This window comes from Zootermopsis nevadensis, unplaced genomic scaffold (genome assembly GCF_977971745.1).
Source record: "Zootermopsis nevadensis isolate Lab colony 2312 unplaced genomic scaffold, Znev_1.0 Znev_ptg000025l, whole genome shotgun sequence".
In the NCBI taxonomy this organism is placed as follows: Eukaryota; Metazoa; Arthropoda; class Insecta; order Blattodea; family Termopsidae; genus Zootermopsis; species Zootermopsis nevadensis.
The window spans coordinates 1,035,147-1,058,046 of NW_028259157.1; the positions used below are offsets into that span (position 1 = coordinate 1,035,147).

At 35.7% G+C, this 22,900-nt stretch overlaps 2 protein-coding genes across 4 annotated transcripts; one reads left to right on the forward strand and one right to left on the reverse strand.

Annotated features, from left to right (window-relative positions):
• Positions 1 to 2,956: 2,956 nt before the first annotated feature.
• LOC147872597 (uncharacterized) lies at positions 2,957 to 10,214 on the reverse strand. Of its 3 annotated transcripts, XM_087355859.1 has the most exons (6): positions 10,111 to 10,214; positions 8,871 to 8,918; positions 6,055 to 6,223; positions 5,038 to 5,178; positions 3,541 to 3,587; positions 2,957 to 3,086 (listed from the first exon to the last, which is right to left on the reverse strand). In XM_087355859.1, exons 2-6 carry the CDS (start codon positions 8,903 to 8,905, stop codon positions 2,987 to 2,989), a joined length of 492 nt encoding a protein of 163 aa, XP_087211985.1. In that variant the 5' UTR covers positions 8,906 to 8,918; positions 10,111 to 10,214; the 3' UTR covers positions 2,957 to 2,986. The 3 variants fall into 3 exon arrangements, with proteins under 3 accessions (XP_087211985.1, XP_087211986.1, XP_087211987.1); XM_087355860.1 differs by lacking the exons at positions 8,871 to 8,918; positions 10,111 to 10,214 and adding an exon at positions 8,173 to 8,462; XM_087355861.1 differs by lacking the exons at positions 8,871 to 8,918; positions 10,111 to 10,214 and adding an exon at positions 8,301 to 8,461.
• Positions 10,215 to 12,516: 2,302 nt separating this feature from the next.
• LOC147872598 (uncharacterized) lies at positions 12,517 to 20,587 on the forward strand. Its single transcript, XM_087355703.1, has 6 exons — positions 12,517 to 12,707; positions 17,010 to 17,056; positions 17,228 to 17,381; positions 17,894 to 18,034; positions 19,489 to 19,535; positions 19,991 to 20,587. The coding sequence occupies exons 1-6, from the start codon at positions 12,546 to 12,548 to the stop codon at positions 20,061 to 20,063; spliced, it is 624 nt and encodes a 207-aa protein (XP_087211829.1). The 5' UTR covers positions 12,517 to 12,545; the 3' UTR covers positions 20,064 to 20,587.
• The last annotated feature ends 2,313 nt before the right edge of the window (positions 20,588 to 22,900 follow it).

Sequence of the window (22,900 nt, forward strand, 5' to 3'; positions counted from 1 at the left end):
CCTCTGAAACGTTGGTTAACATCGACCAGACTACACAGCGCAATAACCCAGAAGACAGAAATCTTCATATTTTGGATTATTTAGGTATTATAGATAGTGATAGTGACTTTGTTCCTGAAAGTGACTACGATTACACTGAAAGTGATCGAGAAACAACAGGCCCACCTGCGCACACCATGTGCTACAGTGAAGAGGATGACATGAATGATGACGACTACAGGGAGATTCTGTCACCTGAGCAACCTCATTCCCTCCCTTTCCAATTCCAAGAATTGACTGGACTTAAACACATGCCACCTCCTAATTCTCCTCCCATGACATTTTATTTTTGTTCGTCACTGATTTTGACGTGAATACGTCTTTAAAATCAGACCGACATATGGGGTACCAGGACGGAAACGGCGATGTAACGTTTGCAGGGTGATCCATTCCGACACTATAACTTCGTGACTAATAACACGATTGAAATAAATGTGGTCTCGTTCGATCGGGTACACAACTACGATGCGAGCATTATCTTTAGTTGGCGCCGCTCATGCGCGGGGCGCGGGTGGGGGCCCGCGGCGACTGGCGGATATTTTGGGCGTGAGCGAAAATTTCCGGGCAGTATATCTCGCGACTTCGATGTGCTAGCGCGCTGGTTTTGTGCCAAACGAAAGATCTCATCTAGATCTATAGATTTAAAAAGTGAACTTTGTAAAATATTTGTTGGTGACAAATCAAAAATAATTCGTGAAAAATTTAAACTTTCTGATGTCGGCCCATACTCACCGAAAAGCCCAGCGGAAATATAAGCAACGTACCTCATCGGAAAGGGCGGTCTCTGATGTTGAATTCTGTCTGTATCGATCGCTCATGCAATATTCGGAGAGCGTTAAGAAATTCCTTCCCAACTTCGAACCCGATACGGAAACTTCAATCGTTTAAACGGGGGACTTCAATATCGACGTACGACGCAACCAGTCTCTGGTTGAATTCATGCAACGCGAGTTCCGTCTGCAGTATGTGCCAACGACGCCTACAACACTGGGCTCACACTCAGTTATGCCTTTCGTGTCTTACTTATCTTACTATAGACCAATGCTAATCAAAATTGTCATCGATTACTAGCTAAGACTCTGTATATTTCTTATGCTAAATAAAAGCCATATATCCATTTCGTTACCTTCATTTCATTCCCATATCCCAAAGAAAATATTACCCGCTAACGCAGACGTATTCACGTAAAACCCATGGTTTCATCAAGGTTTCTGTTGACCCTTTCGACGAGGCGAGCCAGCTGTAACGACGTGCTGTGTCTGGGTCGAAACCCAAACTGCTCGTCGCGCAGCAGCCCGCGTTCGCTGACCTCGTGTAGGACCCTCGTTAGGAGGATCTTCTCGCAGAGCTTGCCGACCGTGTCGAGAAGACTGATGGGTCTATAGGAAGAAGGTAGCGTGGGGTCCTTCCCCGGTTTCAGTATGGACACCACGCGAGCGTGTTTCCATGCCGAGGGGAAGTGCTGCCTGCGGAGGACCGCGTTGAACACTTTCGTGAGAAAGGTTACCGCGCGTCGTGTGAGTCTCTGAACAACAGTGGTCTTATATGGTCGCAATTTCAGAAGTCTCGTTGCTGTGTGAGCAGATCCCAATGACACGCCAGATTGTGCAGCTAAACGTGCCAAAGATTTCCTTGGACTTTTTTCTAAGAAAGCCCCAATTTCATCCAATTTCTCTTCCGTCAATACACTCCGTTTCCTGTTCTTCTTTTTATCCAAAACTGATCCCGTACTACGAAATTTTTTTATTAATCTCTCTATCGTGGGCCTGCTAGGAACACTTTCACCGGGAAAATGTCTGCGATATTTACGGCGGCATCTTCCGTAGGATGAATATTTGGCATATGTTTCGACTAAGAACACACGTTGCTTAATACTGTACACCATATTATCAACGTCAATCCGCGACGAGAGACGCAATGAAACTGATTCGCCTGTGACTCACGGGAATAACACGCTATCTCTATCCCACACTAACAGTGCACTCGGCCGAGCACGCAATGCAAGCAAGGCCGTTACAGCATAAATTGTAGACCCGGTAGCTTGTTAATCTGTTTTTGTATTTCTTTAACGTTTTAAAATTATATTAGTGTTCCCTATGTGGATTATTTGTTTTTATTTAGATTTCTTCATATATTTTGCTTTGTGTTTAATATTGTTTCTTTTTTGGGCTTCCCTGTACTTGGCTGTTATATTTAATACTGTACATGTATAAGTTTAATTAATCTGTTTATGTAATATATTTCATTATTATTGTATGTATTATCAGTGTCTACCTGTTATTGTCTTCTTGCTGTTGGCAAACACGTAAATAAATTAATTGAATTGAATTGAATTTGTTGAATTCTGCATGTTACAAGGTGTTGTCTTGAAAGTCTTATGCAAAATAATTTTATTTATTTTTATGCTGTAATTTTTGTTGGGGCAATCCTAATTTGAAAGAGTAAACTCTGGGCAGGATGGGATAGGGCTGAATGGGGTACCCAGAGAAGAGAATAAAATGAGAATTGCATGTATTGTGGCGATGTCTATCCCCAGTCAATTGAAGGGTGGATCCGGTATTCGTCTTGCTTTAAATGGGCCCATAACTCATCTGCAGGTATTGATAGTCACGATGATGAAAAGGTGCACATGTGTGTCGTCTGCATTAGGGCTAAGTGTATTTCGAATGCGTAAAGTTTCGACATTTTGCATTGTATACTAAATCATTTTTATATCCTACGTCATATTTATTAGATAATCTTTTTACAACTTTTAAAATACATATCAACCACACCCCGTCTTGCCCCGGGTTCAGGGCAAAATGGGGTAGGTTACATTCTTGTAAAGATTTTAATATTTAAAGAAACTGTAACTCTTAAAACTAAACTAATAATTCATTATAAATTTCAAATAGACAATAAACACATACAACGTTCCTCCATCAGATTATCTTTATTATTGTCCCTTCTACGTGCCTCCAAAGATTAAGTTTCCCGTTCTGCCCTGGTGTCCCATGCATGGTCCCGATTTCAACTCTTGAAGGTCTACATCGAGTGCAAATTGAGGCCTGTAATAAATCATATTGGCACAATATTAAAATAATGCAATCTGTTACACACTAATATTTAAATTGACAGTCCGTCAACAGTACAAATTTCTTATTAAGGTTTTAGTGCTTATTAATGCGACACACGAAATATTATCAGACCAAAATGCATAAACAATTTAATTTTCATAGCTACTATTTTTGTCCACTTACATAGAACCACTTGTAAATTACCAGTCAAAGTAAAAGCATGTAGTGGTATAAGAATAAAAATTCAGATTAAAATCATAAAACATATTGCGTAGAACAACTTTCAACCTAATAGCGCATAGACACACATTCATAATCAGGATATTTTGCATTCTGTGGTATTTACCCGCAGAAGTCAAAACACGGAAATTTCAGAACACAGACTGTCCTATAAGACATCAATAAAGTTTATTAATCCATAAACATGATTTAGTAAATTTCTTACCGTAGTTTATAATGTCCTTGTCCTTCTGTTTTCATCACCTGGGATCCCTGTAACAAAACAAAATAATTTCAATACGTTATGACTTTCAATTATTTTACAGCTTGTGAGTCTCTCCTGCAGGGTGTTAAATGGAATATGAGGGTCGTCATAAGTAGTCCACTATGCGAGATGCAAAGACAGAAATGGCTTAGGTGGCAGTCTATTTATGACCTTTGGGAAATTATTCACAAATTTATTGTCCATCAGTATTCGTCATTGGTGTTAATGCAAATATTGTAGATAAAAAATGTGATTCAGGAATTTGTATCAATATATTCCTGACGGAAATTCCAGTCAGAAACATTCTATCGCCATCGGTTGTGTTATTAGTGGCTATAAAGTTATGAGTATGGGAAATTCAAGAATTATTTTTACATAAGTAAGCTCAATTACTAAACAAGTTCTTACGATTTGCAATTGACTTTATAAAATATCGTATGTTTCAAGTATCCACAGTCAGCACGGTTACTCATTTTTCTACGAAATGTGTAATCCTCAAGAACTTGAATACAACCATTTACGTGTCTTCCAACATGCATAATTTTATAAAGTTGTCTGTTCTATTTCTGATTTTCATTTTCACGCATGATTTCGCATAACCCTACGGACATAAATATAGAAGGTTGAGGTCTATAGACCTGTAGCGGACAATTTTCCAAACATTGTTACATGGCCAATGCACTTATGATACACATATTTATGTAACTGTATCGCTTGTCAATTAAAAAATGGGGGCATCCCATCATGCTACAGATACATATATAACTACCTTCCAAGAGGTGGGAAAAGTCATTTGGCAGAAATATAACAAGATTGACACCTATAAGACGACCATAAAATATGAATTATCCATAAGTTGACTGCCAACAGAACAATACGGGTTAACAAGTAATAAACTATCTTCTAATTTTCTTATTTTCAAGAGTTCCATGAAGTTTCACAAGAAACGATAAATGAATGAATGTGAAATTATTCACTCCGTAATGTTTAAAATGTAGACAATTATATTACTCTAAAGAAAGTCCATGAATTTATTGTATCTTACTTTTCTTAAAGTGACATCTTTAGTGTAATTTTATTTGATAGATCTTCGATCAATCATGACATTTGTTGTACATAACGTAGCGTAAGATGATCACGTGTTATGCTGATAGACTTATTTCGTTAGAACTTAAAAAATAAACTACAGACAAATGATATAACTGTGTGCTAAGGAAACACAGTGACATTAAATTAGCAAAATTTGAATGAGGCTTAGCTCTCCTTCCTCGATTCCACTACAAAATTCATCCCTCACAAATGAAATTTTAACTACCGACAACAGTGCTGTTGAAGACTGAATGTGTTAGACATGTACGTACGCTTTTGAATGCAACACACATGCAGATTCCATAAGCAAACAGTTCAGAAAATTGATGGATTTACTTTTCAAGTAAACTTGATAATATCTGTACTTACTGGTGTGTGGCAAAGATCCGACGTGTTGATGGATTGTGAATCCCTGCATACATAGGTATAAAACTGACCCTCCTCCAGTATTGATGCACCTTCAGTAGCAGTATTAGAAATTGCTGTCCCGTTTACCTGCCCAGGCTGTAGCTGTTGGCATAATCATCAGGTTATAAGAGTATCAGGTTATCGTCTCCCGGTGTCAGACATGATACAACACATTACAACATGACAATAAACAGCGAAACATTAACACCAATTCAATCATGAAGATGGATGGATTCACAACCGCATAAAATCAATAAATGCAACGCAGCTTAGTATATAATAGTTTATAAAATTAATAGAATTGATAACCTGAAGATGATGTCTTAGTACATCGAAACATGTCGTTTCTAATATGAAGATGCCATAGAATGTAAACTCGAAATACGATAATAAGAGCATCAAAACATAACATAACATATTTTATATTTATATTGTGAATGTTATAATATTTTAACAACTCATTTTAATAAGTTTGTGTATAGACGGCCAAAATAAATATATGTATTATAATCATACATTGTTTATGCTCTATTTTTCACTTTGCTATCAGTATTTGTTAGGAGCATTATGCTTTTTTCCAGTAACACAGAATTTCATTAATGTAATAATCAAATTTTCTTGCATGTAAGATATGTCATTCTTAAGTAACCTCAACCGTGGGTCCATAAATGCAATTTAATGCAATCGAAACTTAATAAAACGCATTAGTTGCCTCAGATAAAGCATGGCATTAACCGCAAACTACAAATATTCCACATCTTCAAGCTCTGTAACAGTAACCGAAGATTCCAAAGGCAGCTGTCTTTAATCATTTAAAAAATTCGGATAATGAAGATGGGAAATAAACAGTTTTAGGATATTCTCAGCATCGACATTTTCATATTTTAGTATACGCAGATGAGTTGTGTTGTGTCCGGTTAATAATATGGTGACTGTTCAAGAAAGGCTTAGTAACATAGTTTATAAGATTTTTAATACCTCCACATATTTCTTCCCCACATGCTTTTCGAGAATAGATTTTCTTAATGAATCCGAAGCTTGGGCAGTCCTTTCCCGTACTACCTCGTCCTCATAATGGATCGTACAGACATTGAATTTCAAACCCTGAAGGCTGCTTTCATCATATACCCTTGGATCCATCTTAGGGCTGTAACAAAAGGGCAATAAGGCACAATCATAATCTGGAAAATTTACTTTCTGTTATATTTACCCGCAGAAGTTCATTTAGAAAAAAAAATTACAGTGGAACGACGGTTCCGGAGAATCTGACTTAAATACGTCTTTGTATTTAAATTATATTTAAGCAATAAATACAATTGAAGGGAGTTCATATATTAGCTTTATTCTAAATATTCCCTTTATACATGCTTTACAATTGAGTAAATAGTTTGATTAAGACAATGATTATTTGACTATCCACGTTCATCATTGGTTTTTGGTATTTTTTTGGAACTTCAGGTTCATTATTTAATACTTCAATTTTTTACGTTTTCTGTATTGTCTCATTTATTCTGCACTACGGACTATTTTAGCTTTAATGTCATCCATCTTGTTATGTCTACATAGTATGACGCAACACACAAACACAACAGTAGCGTGAAATGCGATGCGGCTTTATTTGTATAAATAAATGTTTGTAGAACCTAAACCATTTGTGGCATGTAAAATCTGAAAACAGATATGGAAAGCTCAAGAGGTAATACGTATTTCTAATGCGATATGTCCGATCCATCTCTTACGGTTTTCGAGAGGCGGGCGCTTAACGCGCCAGATGCGTTGAAAATTGCACACATTGCTTCATTAAAATTAAAATAAATGTAAAAACAATTATAATTACAATAAAATACATTACAGATTGTTAAGGGTCCTTATTTACTGATCATTTTACATATAGGTTATATGGTTAACGGCATATGACTACTAAGAATTTCCGTCCCTACTCTGAAATCCACCACTTCCCCTACCAACCCCTCCGACAACAGAGCATAGTCTATGACACTCTTCCCCAGCTGGCTGACATAAGTAAAGTCCCCCTCCGTGTCCTCGCCGTATTTTCCATTCAGCATTTCTAGAAGGTTCCTTTCACAGAAATCGACGAGCTTCCTTCCTTCCTCATTACACATTCGGTCTTTACTCGATCTACCGCAAAACAAAATTGGGGGATGGGCTAAGGGGGTAAAAGAGGAATTAGATAAATTAGGGTTGGGGTATATTTGGCAGGATCCGCAAGGAAGAAGTGTGGGCAGGACGTGGGAAATTTTAAAGGAAAGGTGCAACGCCATAGAACGACAGAACGTTTTTGCTAAAATTAGAGAAAAGAGATCTCTGGCGTTGTACGGGGAGATGAAATCAGGGTGGGGTAGACAGGGCTACATTGGTTGCTGTACGAGGGCGGAGAGGGAGGGATGGGCATGGTTCAGAGCGGGTATTTGGAAGCTGAGAGGGATGAGGGGGGACATGGATGGGAAAATATGCCCTTTATGTGGGGCGACAGAAAGCGAGATTCACATACTATTAAAGTGTACGGAAACCGGGAGGTGGAGGGAACAGCTCCTGAGGAACAAGTGGTTCACCGTTGCCGAAGAGTTGGCCGTCAAGAAAATTTTAAGCACTACGAATGACACGGAGGTCAGGGATGTAGGGAAATTTCTGTACAAAGTAAGATGTAAAAGACAGGTCAAAATTAGGAATTTAGAACTGCCACTGGGGTAGAAGGCACGAGAACAATACGGATGAGTTATGTAAATAGTATTAGGGATTAAGGAATAGTCATGTAGAGTAGCATTAGTGAATAGTTGTAGTAAGCAGTAGTGCGAATAGTGCTACGTATGTAAGGACTGTGGCCGTGAAAACCTGGTGTTAGGCGGCCACAGATCTCTGTATATAGTCTAAACCAAATATATTATTATTATTATATAGGTTATATTACCCTTACGTTTACCATTCCTGAGGAATGAACGTTTAAAGGTGACTCGGCGCTGGATCTTACACATCTTCGAAACTAACGCTGTTTTGGCCGAATGACCCTTCTGTATAGACGTATTTACGTCAAAAATTAAATGTAATGAACAATAATAATAAATAGGAATCCCTTACCTTAAACTTTGTTTAATTGTAGGAGACCACGATGTCCACGGGCAATGATCAGTTTAATCGAAAATAAAATGGAGAGATTTGAGGGCAGTTTCACAGATTTCTTAATAATTCTTATATAAGACAAGTACCTGTGATTTTTAAAAGGATTTCACCATCACAAAATTGTCTACTCTACGACGCACTTCTTCTACAAGCGATTCACAGCTTAGCTCTTTCCACACTGAAGAAATCGGATTGTTGACGGCAATAATAATTATTGTATTCGGTATTATTTTGTTTATTTATTAAACAAAACAATGCCGAATAAACAGATGACGTAACAATTAGTTTCCTAGATAAAGGAGTGGATTGTAATAAGATTTATTCAGGTAATTATACAGCATGCATAATAAATGAGAAAAGAGCCTTACGGCACGTTAAGTCAATATTGTTGCAGGCGTGTTTTAGAAATTCCAATCCTATTTCTTGCATTGTTATGCAAGCAGGAGTTCATATGAAAGCTAATAATTGTCGATCCACATTTACACATTGTTGGTATGGATCCTACACATCTTCGTAACTAACGCTGTTTTTGCCGAATATCCCTACAGTATAGACGTATGTACATAAAAAATAAGCAACTTTCAGAACGCAGACTGTTTTATGCGACATCAATAATCTTTATTAATCCATAAAACATGACTTAGTAAATTTCTTACCTTAATTCATACTGTCTTTGTTCTTTTGTTTTCATGACTTTCCGAACCCTGTAAAAAAACAAAACATTGTCAATACGTCATGACATTAATTTATTTAGCAGCGTGTGATTGTGAGCTGTCTCTCCTGCAGTAGTGTTAAATGGGGGATAAGGATCATCGTAAATACTGCGAGATGCAAAGACAGAAATGGCCTAGGTGGCAGTCCCTTTATGAACTTTGGCAAACTCTTCACAAATTCATTGTCCATCAGTATTCGTCATTGGTTTTAATACAACTAGAGCAGGGCGCTCCTTTCGGAGCTCCTAGCTGGGGTTGGTCATGTTTGTAAACGCAACCAACCTTGGTTAGTCCCAAAGAGGAGTTAGTTTAGTGTTTAACCCCTGAGTAAGAAACTAAACTAACCCCCCCCCCCCGAATGGGGGGTTTAAACACTTGACCAACCCCCCGAAGGGGGTTGGTTGCGTTTTAAAATCTTGAGTAAGACACTAAACTAACCCCCGTGTATAAACAAATATAAGGTGATATTGTTGATGACGTCATTTTTTGACGACAAGGATGGCTAATCCTTTCGGAGCGCTTCCTGTAATCTGATATTTTACTTCTTTACGTCGCTGATCAGAGGCCAACAGCTCTTAGTTGGTCAACTATCTACTTCCAACCCCACCCTTGCAAATCTTCTTTTTTTTTCTCTTCTGTCTTTTGTTGAATAGTTCTGATGTTTTAGTTCTTTACGTCGCTGTTCAGAGGCCAACAGTTCATGATCAGTCAAATTTCTACGTCCAGCAACACCATTGCTAATCTTCGTCTGATTTTTTTTTCTCTCTCTTCTGCTCTTGTTGTATACGTTTTTCTATGCTTATCAATGTAACTCTCCCTTCGTTTTTTTATTTGTTAAATAGGTCTGATGGATTAGTTCTTTACGTCGCTTTTCAGAGGCCAACTGTTCTTGGTTAGTCAACTATCTACTTCCAACCCCACCCTTGCAAATCTTCGTTTGTTTTTCTACGTGTGTCGTTAATATAGTCTCGTTTATCAATGTAAGTCTTCTTTCGTTTTTTTATTTCTTAAATCGGTCTGATGTTGTAGTTCTTTACGACGCTGTTCAGAGGCCAACAGTTCTTGTTCAGTCAACCTTTTACGTCCAGCCCCACCCCTGCAAATCTTCGTCTCAAAATCGATCATGAAGTCACTTTTCATAATATTTTCGTAATCATAATATATCGAATGAGTATCAGTTTACCTTGTTGGAGTTGGTACTTCAAATACTTGATAACTTCTTCTTTCACTTTCCTAATGTTTTAGGCCGACTGTCAGTCAATATTGAAAAATGGGATGTGCTGCTTCTGGAAGAGTAATAATGCGACTGGCTTGAGAGTTTTTGATTTCCTTGTTGTGAAGCGTTATTTGTTTATTCTGAATTGTTGTGTCGTCATCAACAATGCCAACAGAAATTTGTTTACACGGCATTGTTGTGTTCCAAAACAATGTCGAATAAACAAATATCTGTTGACATTGTTGATGACGACATTTTTGGATTTTTTGATTATTTGTTGTGAAGCGTTATTTGTTGACATTGTTGATTGATGACGTAATTTATTGACGACGACGAAATCACAAATTTTTATAATAGAAGATAGATAGATAGAATATTGTTGATACACAATGTGATTCAAGAATTTGTATCAATTTTTTCCCGACGAAAATTCCAGCCAGAAACATTCTATCGCCATCGGTTGTGTTATTAGTGGCTATAAAGTTATGAGTATGTGAAATTCAAGAATTAATTTTACATAAGTGAGCTTAATTACTAAACAAGTTCTTACAATTTGCAATTGACTTTATAACATATGTTTCAAGTATCCACAGTCAGCATGGATACTCATGTTTCTACGAAATGTGTAATCCTCAAGAACTTGATTACAACCATTTACGTATCTCCCAACATGCATAATTTAATAAAGTTGTCTGTTCTGTTCTGATTTTCATTTTCACGCATGATTTCGCATGACTCTACGGACATAAATATAGAAGGTTCAGGCCTATTGATCTGTAGAGGACATTTTTCCAGACATTGCTACATGGCCAATGCACTTATGATACACATATTTATGTAACTGCATCGCTTGTCAATTAAAAAATGGAGGCATCCCATCATGCTACAGATACATATATAACTACCTTCCAAGAGGTGGGACAAGTCATTTGGCAGAAATATAACAAGATTGACACCTATAAGACGACCCTAAAATATGAATTATCGATAAGTTGACTGCCAACAGAACAACACGACGTTTCACAAGAGACGATAAATGAATGAATATAAGGTTATTCACTGTTTATTGTGTAAATTGTAGAGAAATATATTACTCCAAAGAAAGGCTATAAATTTTATTGATTCTTACTTTCCTTAAAGCTACTAGTTTTGTGAAATTTTATTTTATAGATCTTCGATCAATCATGACATTTGTTGTTACAGGTACATAACGTAGCGTAAGATGACAACGTGTTATGCTGATAGCCTTATTATGTTAGAACTTAAACAAATAAACTACAGACAAATGATACACTGTGTGCTCAAGAAAAACAGTAAAATTGAATTAGCAAAATTTGGATGTGGCTTAGCTCTCCTTCCTCGATTCCACTACACAATTCATCAATCACAAATAAACGTTTAACTGCTGACAACAGTGCTGTTGAAGACTGAATGTATTAGACATGTACGTACGCTTTTGAATGCAACACACATGCAGATTCCATAAGCAAATAGTTTAGAAAAATGATGGATTCACTTTTCAAGTAAACTTGATAATATTATGTAAGACTTGAGGTTCTCACAGCGGTGAATATGAAGATTTCTGTCTTCTGGGTTATTGCGCTGTGTAGTCTGGTCGATGTTAACCAACGTTTCAGAGGTCATACTGCCTCCGTCATCAGGGCGATCGCCCTGATGACGGAGGCAGTATGACCTCTGAAACGTTGGTTAACATCGACCAGACTACACAGCGCAATAACCCAGAAGACAGAAATCTTGATAATATTAGGTTCAAAGTAAAATTCAAATTTATACTTAAATAAATTTAAGTATGTTTCCCTTTTAGTTTCGGCTGAACCATTCGTGAGGCCCTTTCTGACATACATTAGCGAAGACTCTTAAGAGTAAAATACACGAAATGCATTTTTAGTGTTCTTAAGCATTGTATTTCTCTAGCTAATACTGACCACAAATTCACGTAAGTCTCTTTTCTTTTAGTTGCAAATCCTTATCACTGGTAATTACCGAATTAACACCAGAGTTTAATAGTGACAATGAGACCCAACAGTACACAGTCTGCCGTCAACAACATCTTTTCATGGAAGGCATTTAAAAATTACTTATTTTCCTCAGGCTTTTAACAAAAATTTCCTCAATTTGTACTTCGTTATTCTTGGTCTTACAAAAAATACGGCAATAATTAAAGTGAAAAAGGCAACTCCAGCGCGAGGCCCTGGGCGTCCTACACCCCTCCCCCTCCACCGCTGCTTCAAACGTTTTGTTTACATTGTTTACGATTAATTTTCTTCAACAATCACAACAATACCAGTAACACGTGCAGTGCAACTGAAAAGAGCATTGTTGCTTTCGAAACAGGAATTGAATTGTTCCCATTTCCAGTGTCACAAGTATTAGTGACGAAAATGGCAGGATTCGTGTTGGAGAAAATGTTTCTGCTTGCAAGACGAATTGTTCATGGCTTCCAATCTATTTTTTGGCAACTACCAAGCGATATGATCGCGGACAGCAAAGATGGATACAAATCCGAAGAATGGTCGCTGCCAGTCGTAATTTGTGCGGAAGAGGTTAGTTTTTTGTGTCACTATAAAACATTCCAGAAAAGGAAGAATCCATGCCGCAAAACACATAGTTCCAAACGTTTCGAAATTTTGTAATTGAATGTCTGTAGACCACAACACATAATATGTTATGATTATTACATTAAAATTTTCCATTGTTCATAAACGACACAAAAAATGATGCGTCTGTTTTAGCACTCTAAAATTGGAGGCATTTGTAATCTAGTTTACGTGTTTTCTGCAGTGGCCATTAAAATGCATAAATATGCGTTTTAAATTTTTCTTTTTTGTTGACTAACTCATTCGTGTTTCGGAAACTTATTAGCATAGACACAAACGACTTCAACTATTTACGTATTGATAATTAAATGCAAAATATGGCATACTTGCTGAAATACCTCCTTACCTGTTAATTTGGAAGATGGATTATTCACAACAGAAAGCGTCTATGTTACGAAATAAGGTATAGATCCTTTGTAAAATGAAATTCAAAGCACCTGACTAGTTTTTCTTAGATATCTGTTCCTACACGTTCCCTAGCCGCTCTTAATTATTTCCGGAAGCATCCTCGCTGCTCTGTTTGTTTCTGCGTATGAAAGAGAATCACGATTTGAATATTGAAAGATATTTTTGCAAAACGTTAATAATCGTCGTAATACTTATTTTCAATTTCTTATCACAACAGTAAGATTTCACATTCCCACAGCGGTGAGCATCATGATTACATCAACCTGAGATATGTATCACACCGCGAACTCATCGCTCTGATATAAACACCTCTGAAACGTCGTTAACTTCTACGTTCCTACACGGCGAAGTACCCCAGGAGAATGTCATCTTCACTCTCGCTACATTACTCCTTTTACTTTGTATTATTCAATTCAATTGAATTGAATTCAATTCAATTAATTTATTTACGTGTTTGCCAACAGCAAGAAGCCAATAACAGGCAAACACTGATAATATATACAATAATAGTGAAATAAAAATTAAAAATATTACACAAACGGATTAACTAAACTTATAAATATACAGTATTAAATATAACTGCCAAGTTCAGGCAAACCCAAAATAGAAACAATATTAACACAGAGCAAAAAATGAAGGAATATAAATAAAAACAAATAATCCACATAGGGAACACTAATATAATTGTAAAACTTTAAAAAATATAAAAAGACAGATAACCAAGCTAGATCATTTCCCTTGTTGAGAACGTTCGCTCAAGGGAGACAATGTTTGTGCTAAATACGTCCAAAGATTTACATACGTCATTTGCAGCGATGACGCACCTGGCTGAAGGACTATGTCTTAGTGCACTGCTCACACTAAAAGTAGAAAATTTTCTTATTTGCCTCGCCGGCACACGTAAACCAACAGCGTCCATAATGGAATGGCAATTTATTTTGCCCTTAAATACATTAATAAGAAATAACGCATCGAGATGTCGTCGTCTGGAATAAAGAGTTCTAAAATTTAAAGTAGATAGGATCAGTTCATATTTTCGGGGGATATTAAACTGGAAAAATCGGTAATTGCATAAACTGGCAAATTTTCTTTGAATATTTTCTAATTTATTAGAATCTGTCTGTGTAAGATTATTCCAAACGACCGAGGCATACTCAAGCTTTGACCTAATTAAAGCATTATATAAAACAACAAGGCTGTCTAAAGAGGAAAAATTATAAGTAATAAAACGAATAAGCCCTAAGGTCCTTAGTGCCTGGGAATGAACACAATTTACATGACAGTGAAAATACAGTTTACTGTCTAACAAAACACCGAGATCATTTATACAATTAGTACGCAAGATTAAAAAGTCACTAACAATGTAATTAAAATGGATACTGTTGGTTTTACGTGTGAACGATATAATTTTGGTTTTCTCAATGGTAAGTTCCATATTGTTATTATCACACCACTCATGTACGGAATGGATATCTGCTTGAAGAACTCTGCAGTCATCCACAGATTTGATATCACGATATAGTTTCAAGTCATCAGCAAATAAGAGAAATTTTGAATACTTAATTTTGTCGCAAGGGTCGTTAATGAAAATATTAAATAAGAGAGGTCCCAAGGTAGAGCCTTGTGGAACTCCAGATAACACCGCGTAGAAAGAAGAGGACTGTCCTAAAATGCGAACAAAGGCAGATCTGGATGATAAATAACTTTGGAACCACTTGACATAAGGAGAAGATAGTCCAAATTTATTGAGCTTTTTCAAAAGAATAGAATGCGGGACTGAATCAAAGGCCTGCCTAAGATCAAAATACACAGAGTCGATCTGTCCCTGTGAACAAACAGACGGCTGAACATCATTGAGGTAGGTAACTAAATTAGTTACCGTAGATTTTGATTTACAAAAACCATGCTGACTGGGATGAAATTTGAATTTGAAATAAAAGGAAAGGTGATCATGAACAATACTTTCAAAAATTTTGGAGAGGTTATTAAGGATCGAAATAGGCCTATAGTTAGATACTAAGGCGCTGTTGCCTTTCTTAAAAATCGGCACAACAGCCGCTCGCTTCCATAACAAAGGAAAGTTCCCACTAGATAAACTAAGGTTGAAAATATGGCGTAAAAGAGGAGTTAAAATCTCAGAACAACCTTTTATGACGAAAGTCGGGATTTCATCGGGTCCGACGCATTTCGTCGAACGGAGACGACTAATTGCCCGCGTAACATCATCAACAGAGATACGAGGAATATTCAAAACATCAGAATAGGCGAAGTCAGAACTAGTCGTAACATTAACGCAAGAAGGGGAGTTAAAAACAGAACGAAAGCGGTCAGCAAAAGCTTCAGCGATTGCCTGGGGTTCCGTGATAAAACTGTCTCCAACTTTAATTTGTGTAATCGACTGGTCTTTCTTTTTGAAATTAGAAATATATTTCCAAAAGTGCTTTGGTTGGGTTTTCAAATTTTCTTCAATAGTTTTTAACCAAACCAATCTATCTGATTTAATAGTCAATTTAACTAGTTTACGATAGTGGGAAAAAACGCTATAATGATAATCAGATTTAGATTTTTTGAATTTCTTAAGAGATGCATTCTTATTTCTAATGTAATAGACAAGAGTTTTGGAAAACCAATGAGGAAATGCAGAATTTCTGGGTTTTACAAGGGGAATAGCTAGGTTGATGGCCTTCGACACAGTAGCCGTGAGATTATTAACTGCAGCATCAACCGAGCTTTCATTAAGAACGCAAGACCAGTCAGAGTTTTCTAGGGTATGGTAAAGTAATAATTATGTATAACTGAATATTGTTTTTGAATTTCAATAGCGTCCGTCTAGAATTCCTTCCACATGAAATGAATGTCACTTTTCGGTCAAAATATAATACCCGGCCACAACGTCTTCTTCCTCGGGGTTCGTAGTGCTCACCAGGTGAACCAGAATAATTAGCTGTACGACGTCGTCCTCCGACGTTTTTTAATTAGCGAGACGTGCAAAGGCTGACATATTGGGTTTCATACAACAAGAGGCGAGCTCAGTCGATGCGAATTTAAGCACAGCCTGACATTATCAGCGAAGATCTTGAATCTAGAATTATACGTTGCTAAATAGACAGAGCTGTTTTGACCAAGATAGTCCACACGCTGGCAAATTACTCCTGCGAAAATATTAATCTTTGTCACAAGTGGGATCTTTGCTACATACCAATAAGTATAGATATTATCATGTTCACTTGAAAAGTAAATCCATTTTTTTGTGCTTAGTGAATCTGCATGTGTGTTGCATTTAAAAGCGTGCGTACATGTCTAATACATTCAGACTTCAACAGCACTTTTGTCGGTGGTTAGAATTTTATTTGGCAGTGATGAATTGTGTAGTGGTATCGAGGAAGGAATGCTAAGCCACATTAACATTTTCCTAATTTAATTTTACTGTGTGTTCTGAACACGCAGTAATAATTCTGCGTAAATACCAATCAATCTTGAACTTCGCATATTCGCAACTTTATAATCACTAAGAATGCAACCAATGAAGACCAAATGTTTCCGACTGGAAATTAATCAGAAAAAAATTGATACTAATTCTTAAATCACATTGTGTATCAACAACGTTTATATTAACACCAATGGCAAATACTGATGGACAATGAATTTCTGAATAATTTGACAAAGGTCATAAAGAGACTGCCCTCAAGGCCATTTCTGTCTTTACATCTCGCATAGTGGACTATTTACGATGACACTCATATCCCATTTAACACTACTGCAGTAGAGAAAGCTCACAATCACACGCTGCAAAAATAAATTAAATTCATGAGATATTGAAATTGTTGTGTATTATTACAGAGATCTCAGGTGATGAAAACAGATGAGCAAACACAGTTTAAACCAAGGTAAGAAATTTACTAAATCATGTTTTATGGATTAATAAAAATTATTGATGTCCCATAGAACAGTATGTGTTCTGAAAGTTGCGTTTTTTTCTAAATGGACTTCTGCGGATAAATATAACAGAAAGTAAATTTTCCAGATTATGATTGTGACTTATTACTCTTTCGTTACAGAACTAAGATGCAGCCAAGGGTATATGATGAAACCAGCCTTCAGGGTTTGGAATTCAATGTCTGTAGTTTCCGTTATGAAAACGAGATGGTGCAGGAAAGGACTGTCGAAGCTTCAGATTCATTAAGAAAATCTATTCTCGAAAAGAATGTGGAGGTATTAAAAACCTAATAAACTATGTTACTAGGCCTTTCTTGATCACTCACCATATTATTCACCGGACACAACACAACTCATCTGCGTATACTAAAATATGAATTAAATCTCGATGCTGAGAAAATCCTAAAACTGATTATTTCCCATCTTCATAATCTGAATTTGTTAAATGCTTAAAGACAGCTGCCTTTGGAATCTTCGGTTACTGTAACAGAGCTTGAAGGTGTGAAATATTTGTAGTTTGCAGATTAATGCCATGCTTTGTCTCAGGCAACTAATCGCTTGCATACTGTCAAAATATAATGAATGCGTTTTATTAACTTTCTATTGCATTAAATTGCATTTATGGACCCACGGTTGAGGTTACTTAAGAATGACATATCATACATGCAAGAAAGTTTGATATTACATTATTCAAATTCTGTGTTACTGAAAAAAATCATAATGCTCCTAACAAATACTGATAGCAAAGTGAAAAATAGAGCATAAACAATGTATGAGTATGCCAACAGCTACAGCCTGGGCAGGTAAACGGGACATCAATATCTAATACTGCTGCTGAAGGTGCTTCAATACTGGAGGAGGGTCAGTTTTATACCTATGTATGCAAGGATTCACAATCCATCACCACGTCGGATCTTTGCCACACACCAGTGAGTATAGATATTATCAAGTTTACTTGTAAAGTAAATCCATCAATTTTCTGAACTGTTTGCTTATGGAATCTGCATGTGTGTTGCATTCAAAAGCGTACGTACATGTCTAACACATTCAGTCTTCAACAGCACTGTTGTCGGTAGTTAAAATTTCATTTGTGAGGGATGAATTTTGTAGTGGAATCGAGGAAGGAGAGCTAAGCCACATTCACATTTAGCCAATTTAATGTCACTGTGTTTCCTTAGCACACAGTTATATCATTTGTCTGTAGTTTATTTTTTAAGTTCTAACGAAATAAGTCTATCAGCATAACACGTGATCATCTTACGCTACGTTATGTACCTGTAACAACAAATGTCATGATTGATCGAAGATCTATCAAATAAAATTACACTAAAGATGTCACTTTAAGAAAAGTAAGATACAATAAATTCATGGACTTTCTTTAGAGTAATATAATTGTCTACATTTTAAACATTACGGAGTGAATAATTTCACATTAATTCATTTATCGTTTCTTGTGAAACTTCATGAAACTCTTGAAATTAAGAAAAATAGAAGATAGTTTATTTCTTTTAAACCCGTGTTGTTCTGTTGGCAGTCAACTTATCGATAATTAATATTTTATGGTCGTCTTATAGGTGTCAATCTTGTTATATTTCTGCCAAATGACTTTTCCCACCTCTTGGAAGGTAGTTATATATGTATCTGTAGCATGATGTGATGCCTCCATTTTTTAATTGACAAGCGATGAAGTTACATAAATATGTGTATCATAAGTGCATTGGCCACGTAGCAATGTCTGGAGACTTGGCCGCTACAGATCAATAGACCTGAACCTTCTATATTTATGTCCGTAGGGTTATGCGAAATCATGCGTGAAAATGATAATCAGAAATAGAACAGACAACTTTATAAAATTATGCATGTTGGAAGATACGTAAATGGTTGTGTTCAAATTCTTGAGGATTACACATTTTGTAGAAATATGGGTATCCATGCTGATTGTGGATACTTGAAACATATGTTATAAAGTCAATTGCAAATTGTAAGAACTTGTTTAGTAATTGAGCTTACTAATGTAAAATTAATTCTTGAATTTCACATACTCATAACTTTATAGCCACTAATAACACCACCCAAGGTGATAGAATATTTCTAACTGGAATTTTCGTCAAGAATATATTGATACAAATTACTGAATCACATTTTTTATCTACAATATTTGCATTAACACCAATGACGAATACTGATGGACAATGAATTTGTGAATAATTTCCCAAAGGTCATAAATAGACTGCCACTTAGGCCATTTCTGTCTTTGCATCTCGCAGTATTTACATTGATCCTTATCCTCCATTTAACACCCTGCAGGAGAGACAGCTCACACTCACAAGCTGTAAAACAAATTAATGCCATAACGTATTGAAATTGTTTTGTTTTGTTACAGGGATCCCAGGTGATGAAAACAGAAGGACAAGGACATTATAAACTACGGTAAGAAATTTACTAAATCATGTTTATGGATTAATAAACTTTATTGATGTCGTATAGGACAGTCTGTGTTCTGAAATTTCCGTGTTTTGACTTCTGCGGGTAAATACCACAGAATGGAAAATATCCTGATTATGAATGAGTGTCAATGCTCTATTACGTTGAAATTTGTTCTACGCAATATGTTTTATGATTTTAATCTGAATTTTTATTCATATACCACTTCATGCTTTTACCTTGACAGGTAATTTACAAGTGGTTCCATTTAAGTGGACAAAAATAGTAGCTATGAAAATTAAATTGTTTGTGCATTTTGTTCTGATAATATTTCGTGTGCCGCATTAATAAGCACTAAAACCTTAATAAGAAACTTGTTCTGTAGACGGTCTGCCAAACTAAATATTAATGTGTAAAAGAATGTTTTCCTTTAAACTTGTGTTAATATTAATTTGTTACAGACCTGAATTTGCACCAGTAATAATCGGTGTACATAATCCTCAATTGTTGGAATCCAGACAGTGGCCATATTAGGTGTGGAGCAGAGATGTACTGCCTTGGCTTCAGAAATAGTTACAAAATCTATTCTGAAACATTTGGAGACGTAAGGTGTGGAGGTATTATGAACTTAAGTGACCAAGTCTACTGTGCCAGGCCTTTCTTTAACAGCTGGTAAATTATTCAACAAACACATAAGTTACCTGCATATAAAAAAATATGAAACTAATTTCTTTGCTCAAAAATTTATATGATTTAATAATGTGCTGAGCCAGGCACCATCATCATAATCTTTCTTTTAAATACATTGTTTTGTCAATCTGATAAAAGTCAAGATGAGCATGCAATTATTGATTGTAATGTTATCCAGCTTTTAGCACATTTAAATGAAATTTTCTTCGTGACGTAGGAGTACAAAAATAATGTACAAATATTCAACATATTCAGAAAACAAAGTGATTGATGTTCATCTTGCAGGAACGGAGAATTTATTTCGTGTATGGAAATGAGTTATTGTCTGTTTCTCTGCATGATGTTGAAGAATAAACTGTAACATATTATTTGTCTTTTCCTTTTTAAAGAGCGATGTTTCCAGAGCATCTAATGCAAGTGAATAACTCAGAAAAGGACAGAGTAATACAGATGATTCATAATAAATGAAAACTAGCACTGGGCAAAACAGCCAAGTCCAAAATTACGGTTTGCAGGGCATTGATACATAATTTATTTTGCAAAACACAAGTGAATTACGCTTTGATCTTCTTACAGTGTTTGTCGGCAATAAATAGCTCTTGACAAACACATAAATGGTTCCGTGACAAAAGCCCACATGAAAATTCCGCAAAGATAAAAACCCACAGTCATAAATGCAAACGTGAAAAATGTTCACACTGACGAATAATCACACGGATAATTGCTTACAAAGATAAATGCTCACACGGACGAATTCTCACACAGAAAAATGCGCACGTAGAAAAACTCTCACATTCATAATACTATCAAGTAATACAGTCTTAATAAAGCGTAATGTGCATGCTGTGATGTTTAGTTCAAACTTACTATACATACTAACCTAACCTAACCTACCCTTTGCCTCGTTAGCCACATTTGTTTTTGTAAACTAAAAATAATGTGAGAATTATTCTATGTTCGTATTTTTCTGTGTGAGCATTTATGACAGTGGGTTCTTTTCTGTGCGCAATTTTCGTGCGGCATTTCTTCATGTGCGCATTTATTTGGTCATCCACTTAAATATGCTGCTTCTTCTGGTGATGCGTACAGAAATGTAAAGTGACTTATTTAAAATACTTTGACTTGTACTGCAATAAAGCATAGGTCAAACAAAGTAACAATTCTCATTGATGTCATTTTCAGGAGCAAAAATAAGCAGAATGTTTTGATTTTGCTACAGACCAATGTTTCTCAGATTTGTTTGTTCACAGAATATCAAACCACAATAAGAACTGCAGATATACAATGAACATGGATATAGACAAGGGGAAAAAACTTTCTGTAGCATATCCGGAAATTATGAAAAGAAACGTTAAACATTTATTAATGCAAACTTTTCCACTATTAAAAATAAACTTATTATAAGATAGCTGGATTTTTGTGAGATGCCAACGATTTGACAACTGAAGGCATTCTCATTCTAAAAGATTAGAGCTTAATTAATTTTATCAGACGACATATTAATGGTTATGAATTACACGGAAGAAGTAATCTAGAAAACTTCTAATGACTTTAATGCAGTTATATGTATGAATATTACTGTTATATATGTATGAACAAAATATAGAAAGGTTTATACAACTCAAAATGTTTCATATCAAACAGCAGAATTCAGGAAAGTAACATTATGAAACAATCAAACTTTTATTTCCTAGTAGAACTACACATAATGAAGTTTTATCAGCAAACGCTTTCCTGCAAACTAAATTAATCTCTTAATAGATAGAATAAGAAATGAAGACATTAGGAAACAATTTAATATTTTTAATGTAATCGACAAAATTGGAGAATGTAAAGAACATGTTGAACGGATGCCTGAGGAAAGACTACCTAATGTTGCATTCAGTTACAAACCTAGCCGGAAAAGAGATCGAGGTCGACCACGAAGAACATGGAAAGATCAATTTGAAGCCTGAATAGGCATTAGTGCCTAATCCTTGACGATGATGATGACAAGAAAACAAAAAAACCCTTTCAAGAATTTCATAAATAAAATTACAATAATGAACTCATGTGAAAAATGTTTCTGTCTGTCCATCATCTCACCTTTATGACATAATGTAATGGAATTTTATATGATAAAATATATTGACAGTACGAATATTGTCCAATGGTTATATGTGTTTTATTCATCTGAAGAACTTATTTAAGGTTTCCCAAAATTTTCAAAGCAATCTTATTTAGGACAGAGCATAAAATTTGTGTTTGTCTTATGTAAGTCTGAACTTTCTAGTTAATTTGTTTTGTCATATTCTAAACACACAAATGTGCGTATACAGAATTTTAAGGAAATCAGATGAATATTATTGTTGAAGATGTGCATAAAATATTGAACTCCACTGAGCGGTCTTTTCATTAAGCTGATAGTAGGCTGCTAAGGTGGTTAAAAATTTGACCCTCTGTAACTTTTCTTAACAAAGAGATTTTTAATTTTTATTAGACTGGTCTGCATTCTATAATGAAGACTTTCATCACCATGTTTCCACATAACAATCTTTTTATCTTATAATCAATAACAAGTTGCAATATATATTAATTTAATCACTTACTTTTGCATGCCGATATCTAGTCTCACAACTGAGACATAATGACCATGTAGAAGAGAAACTTCTCAGATGTATTCAAGCTCAGTATTTGATATA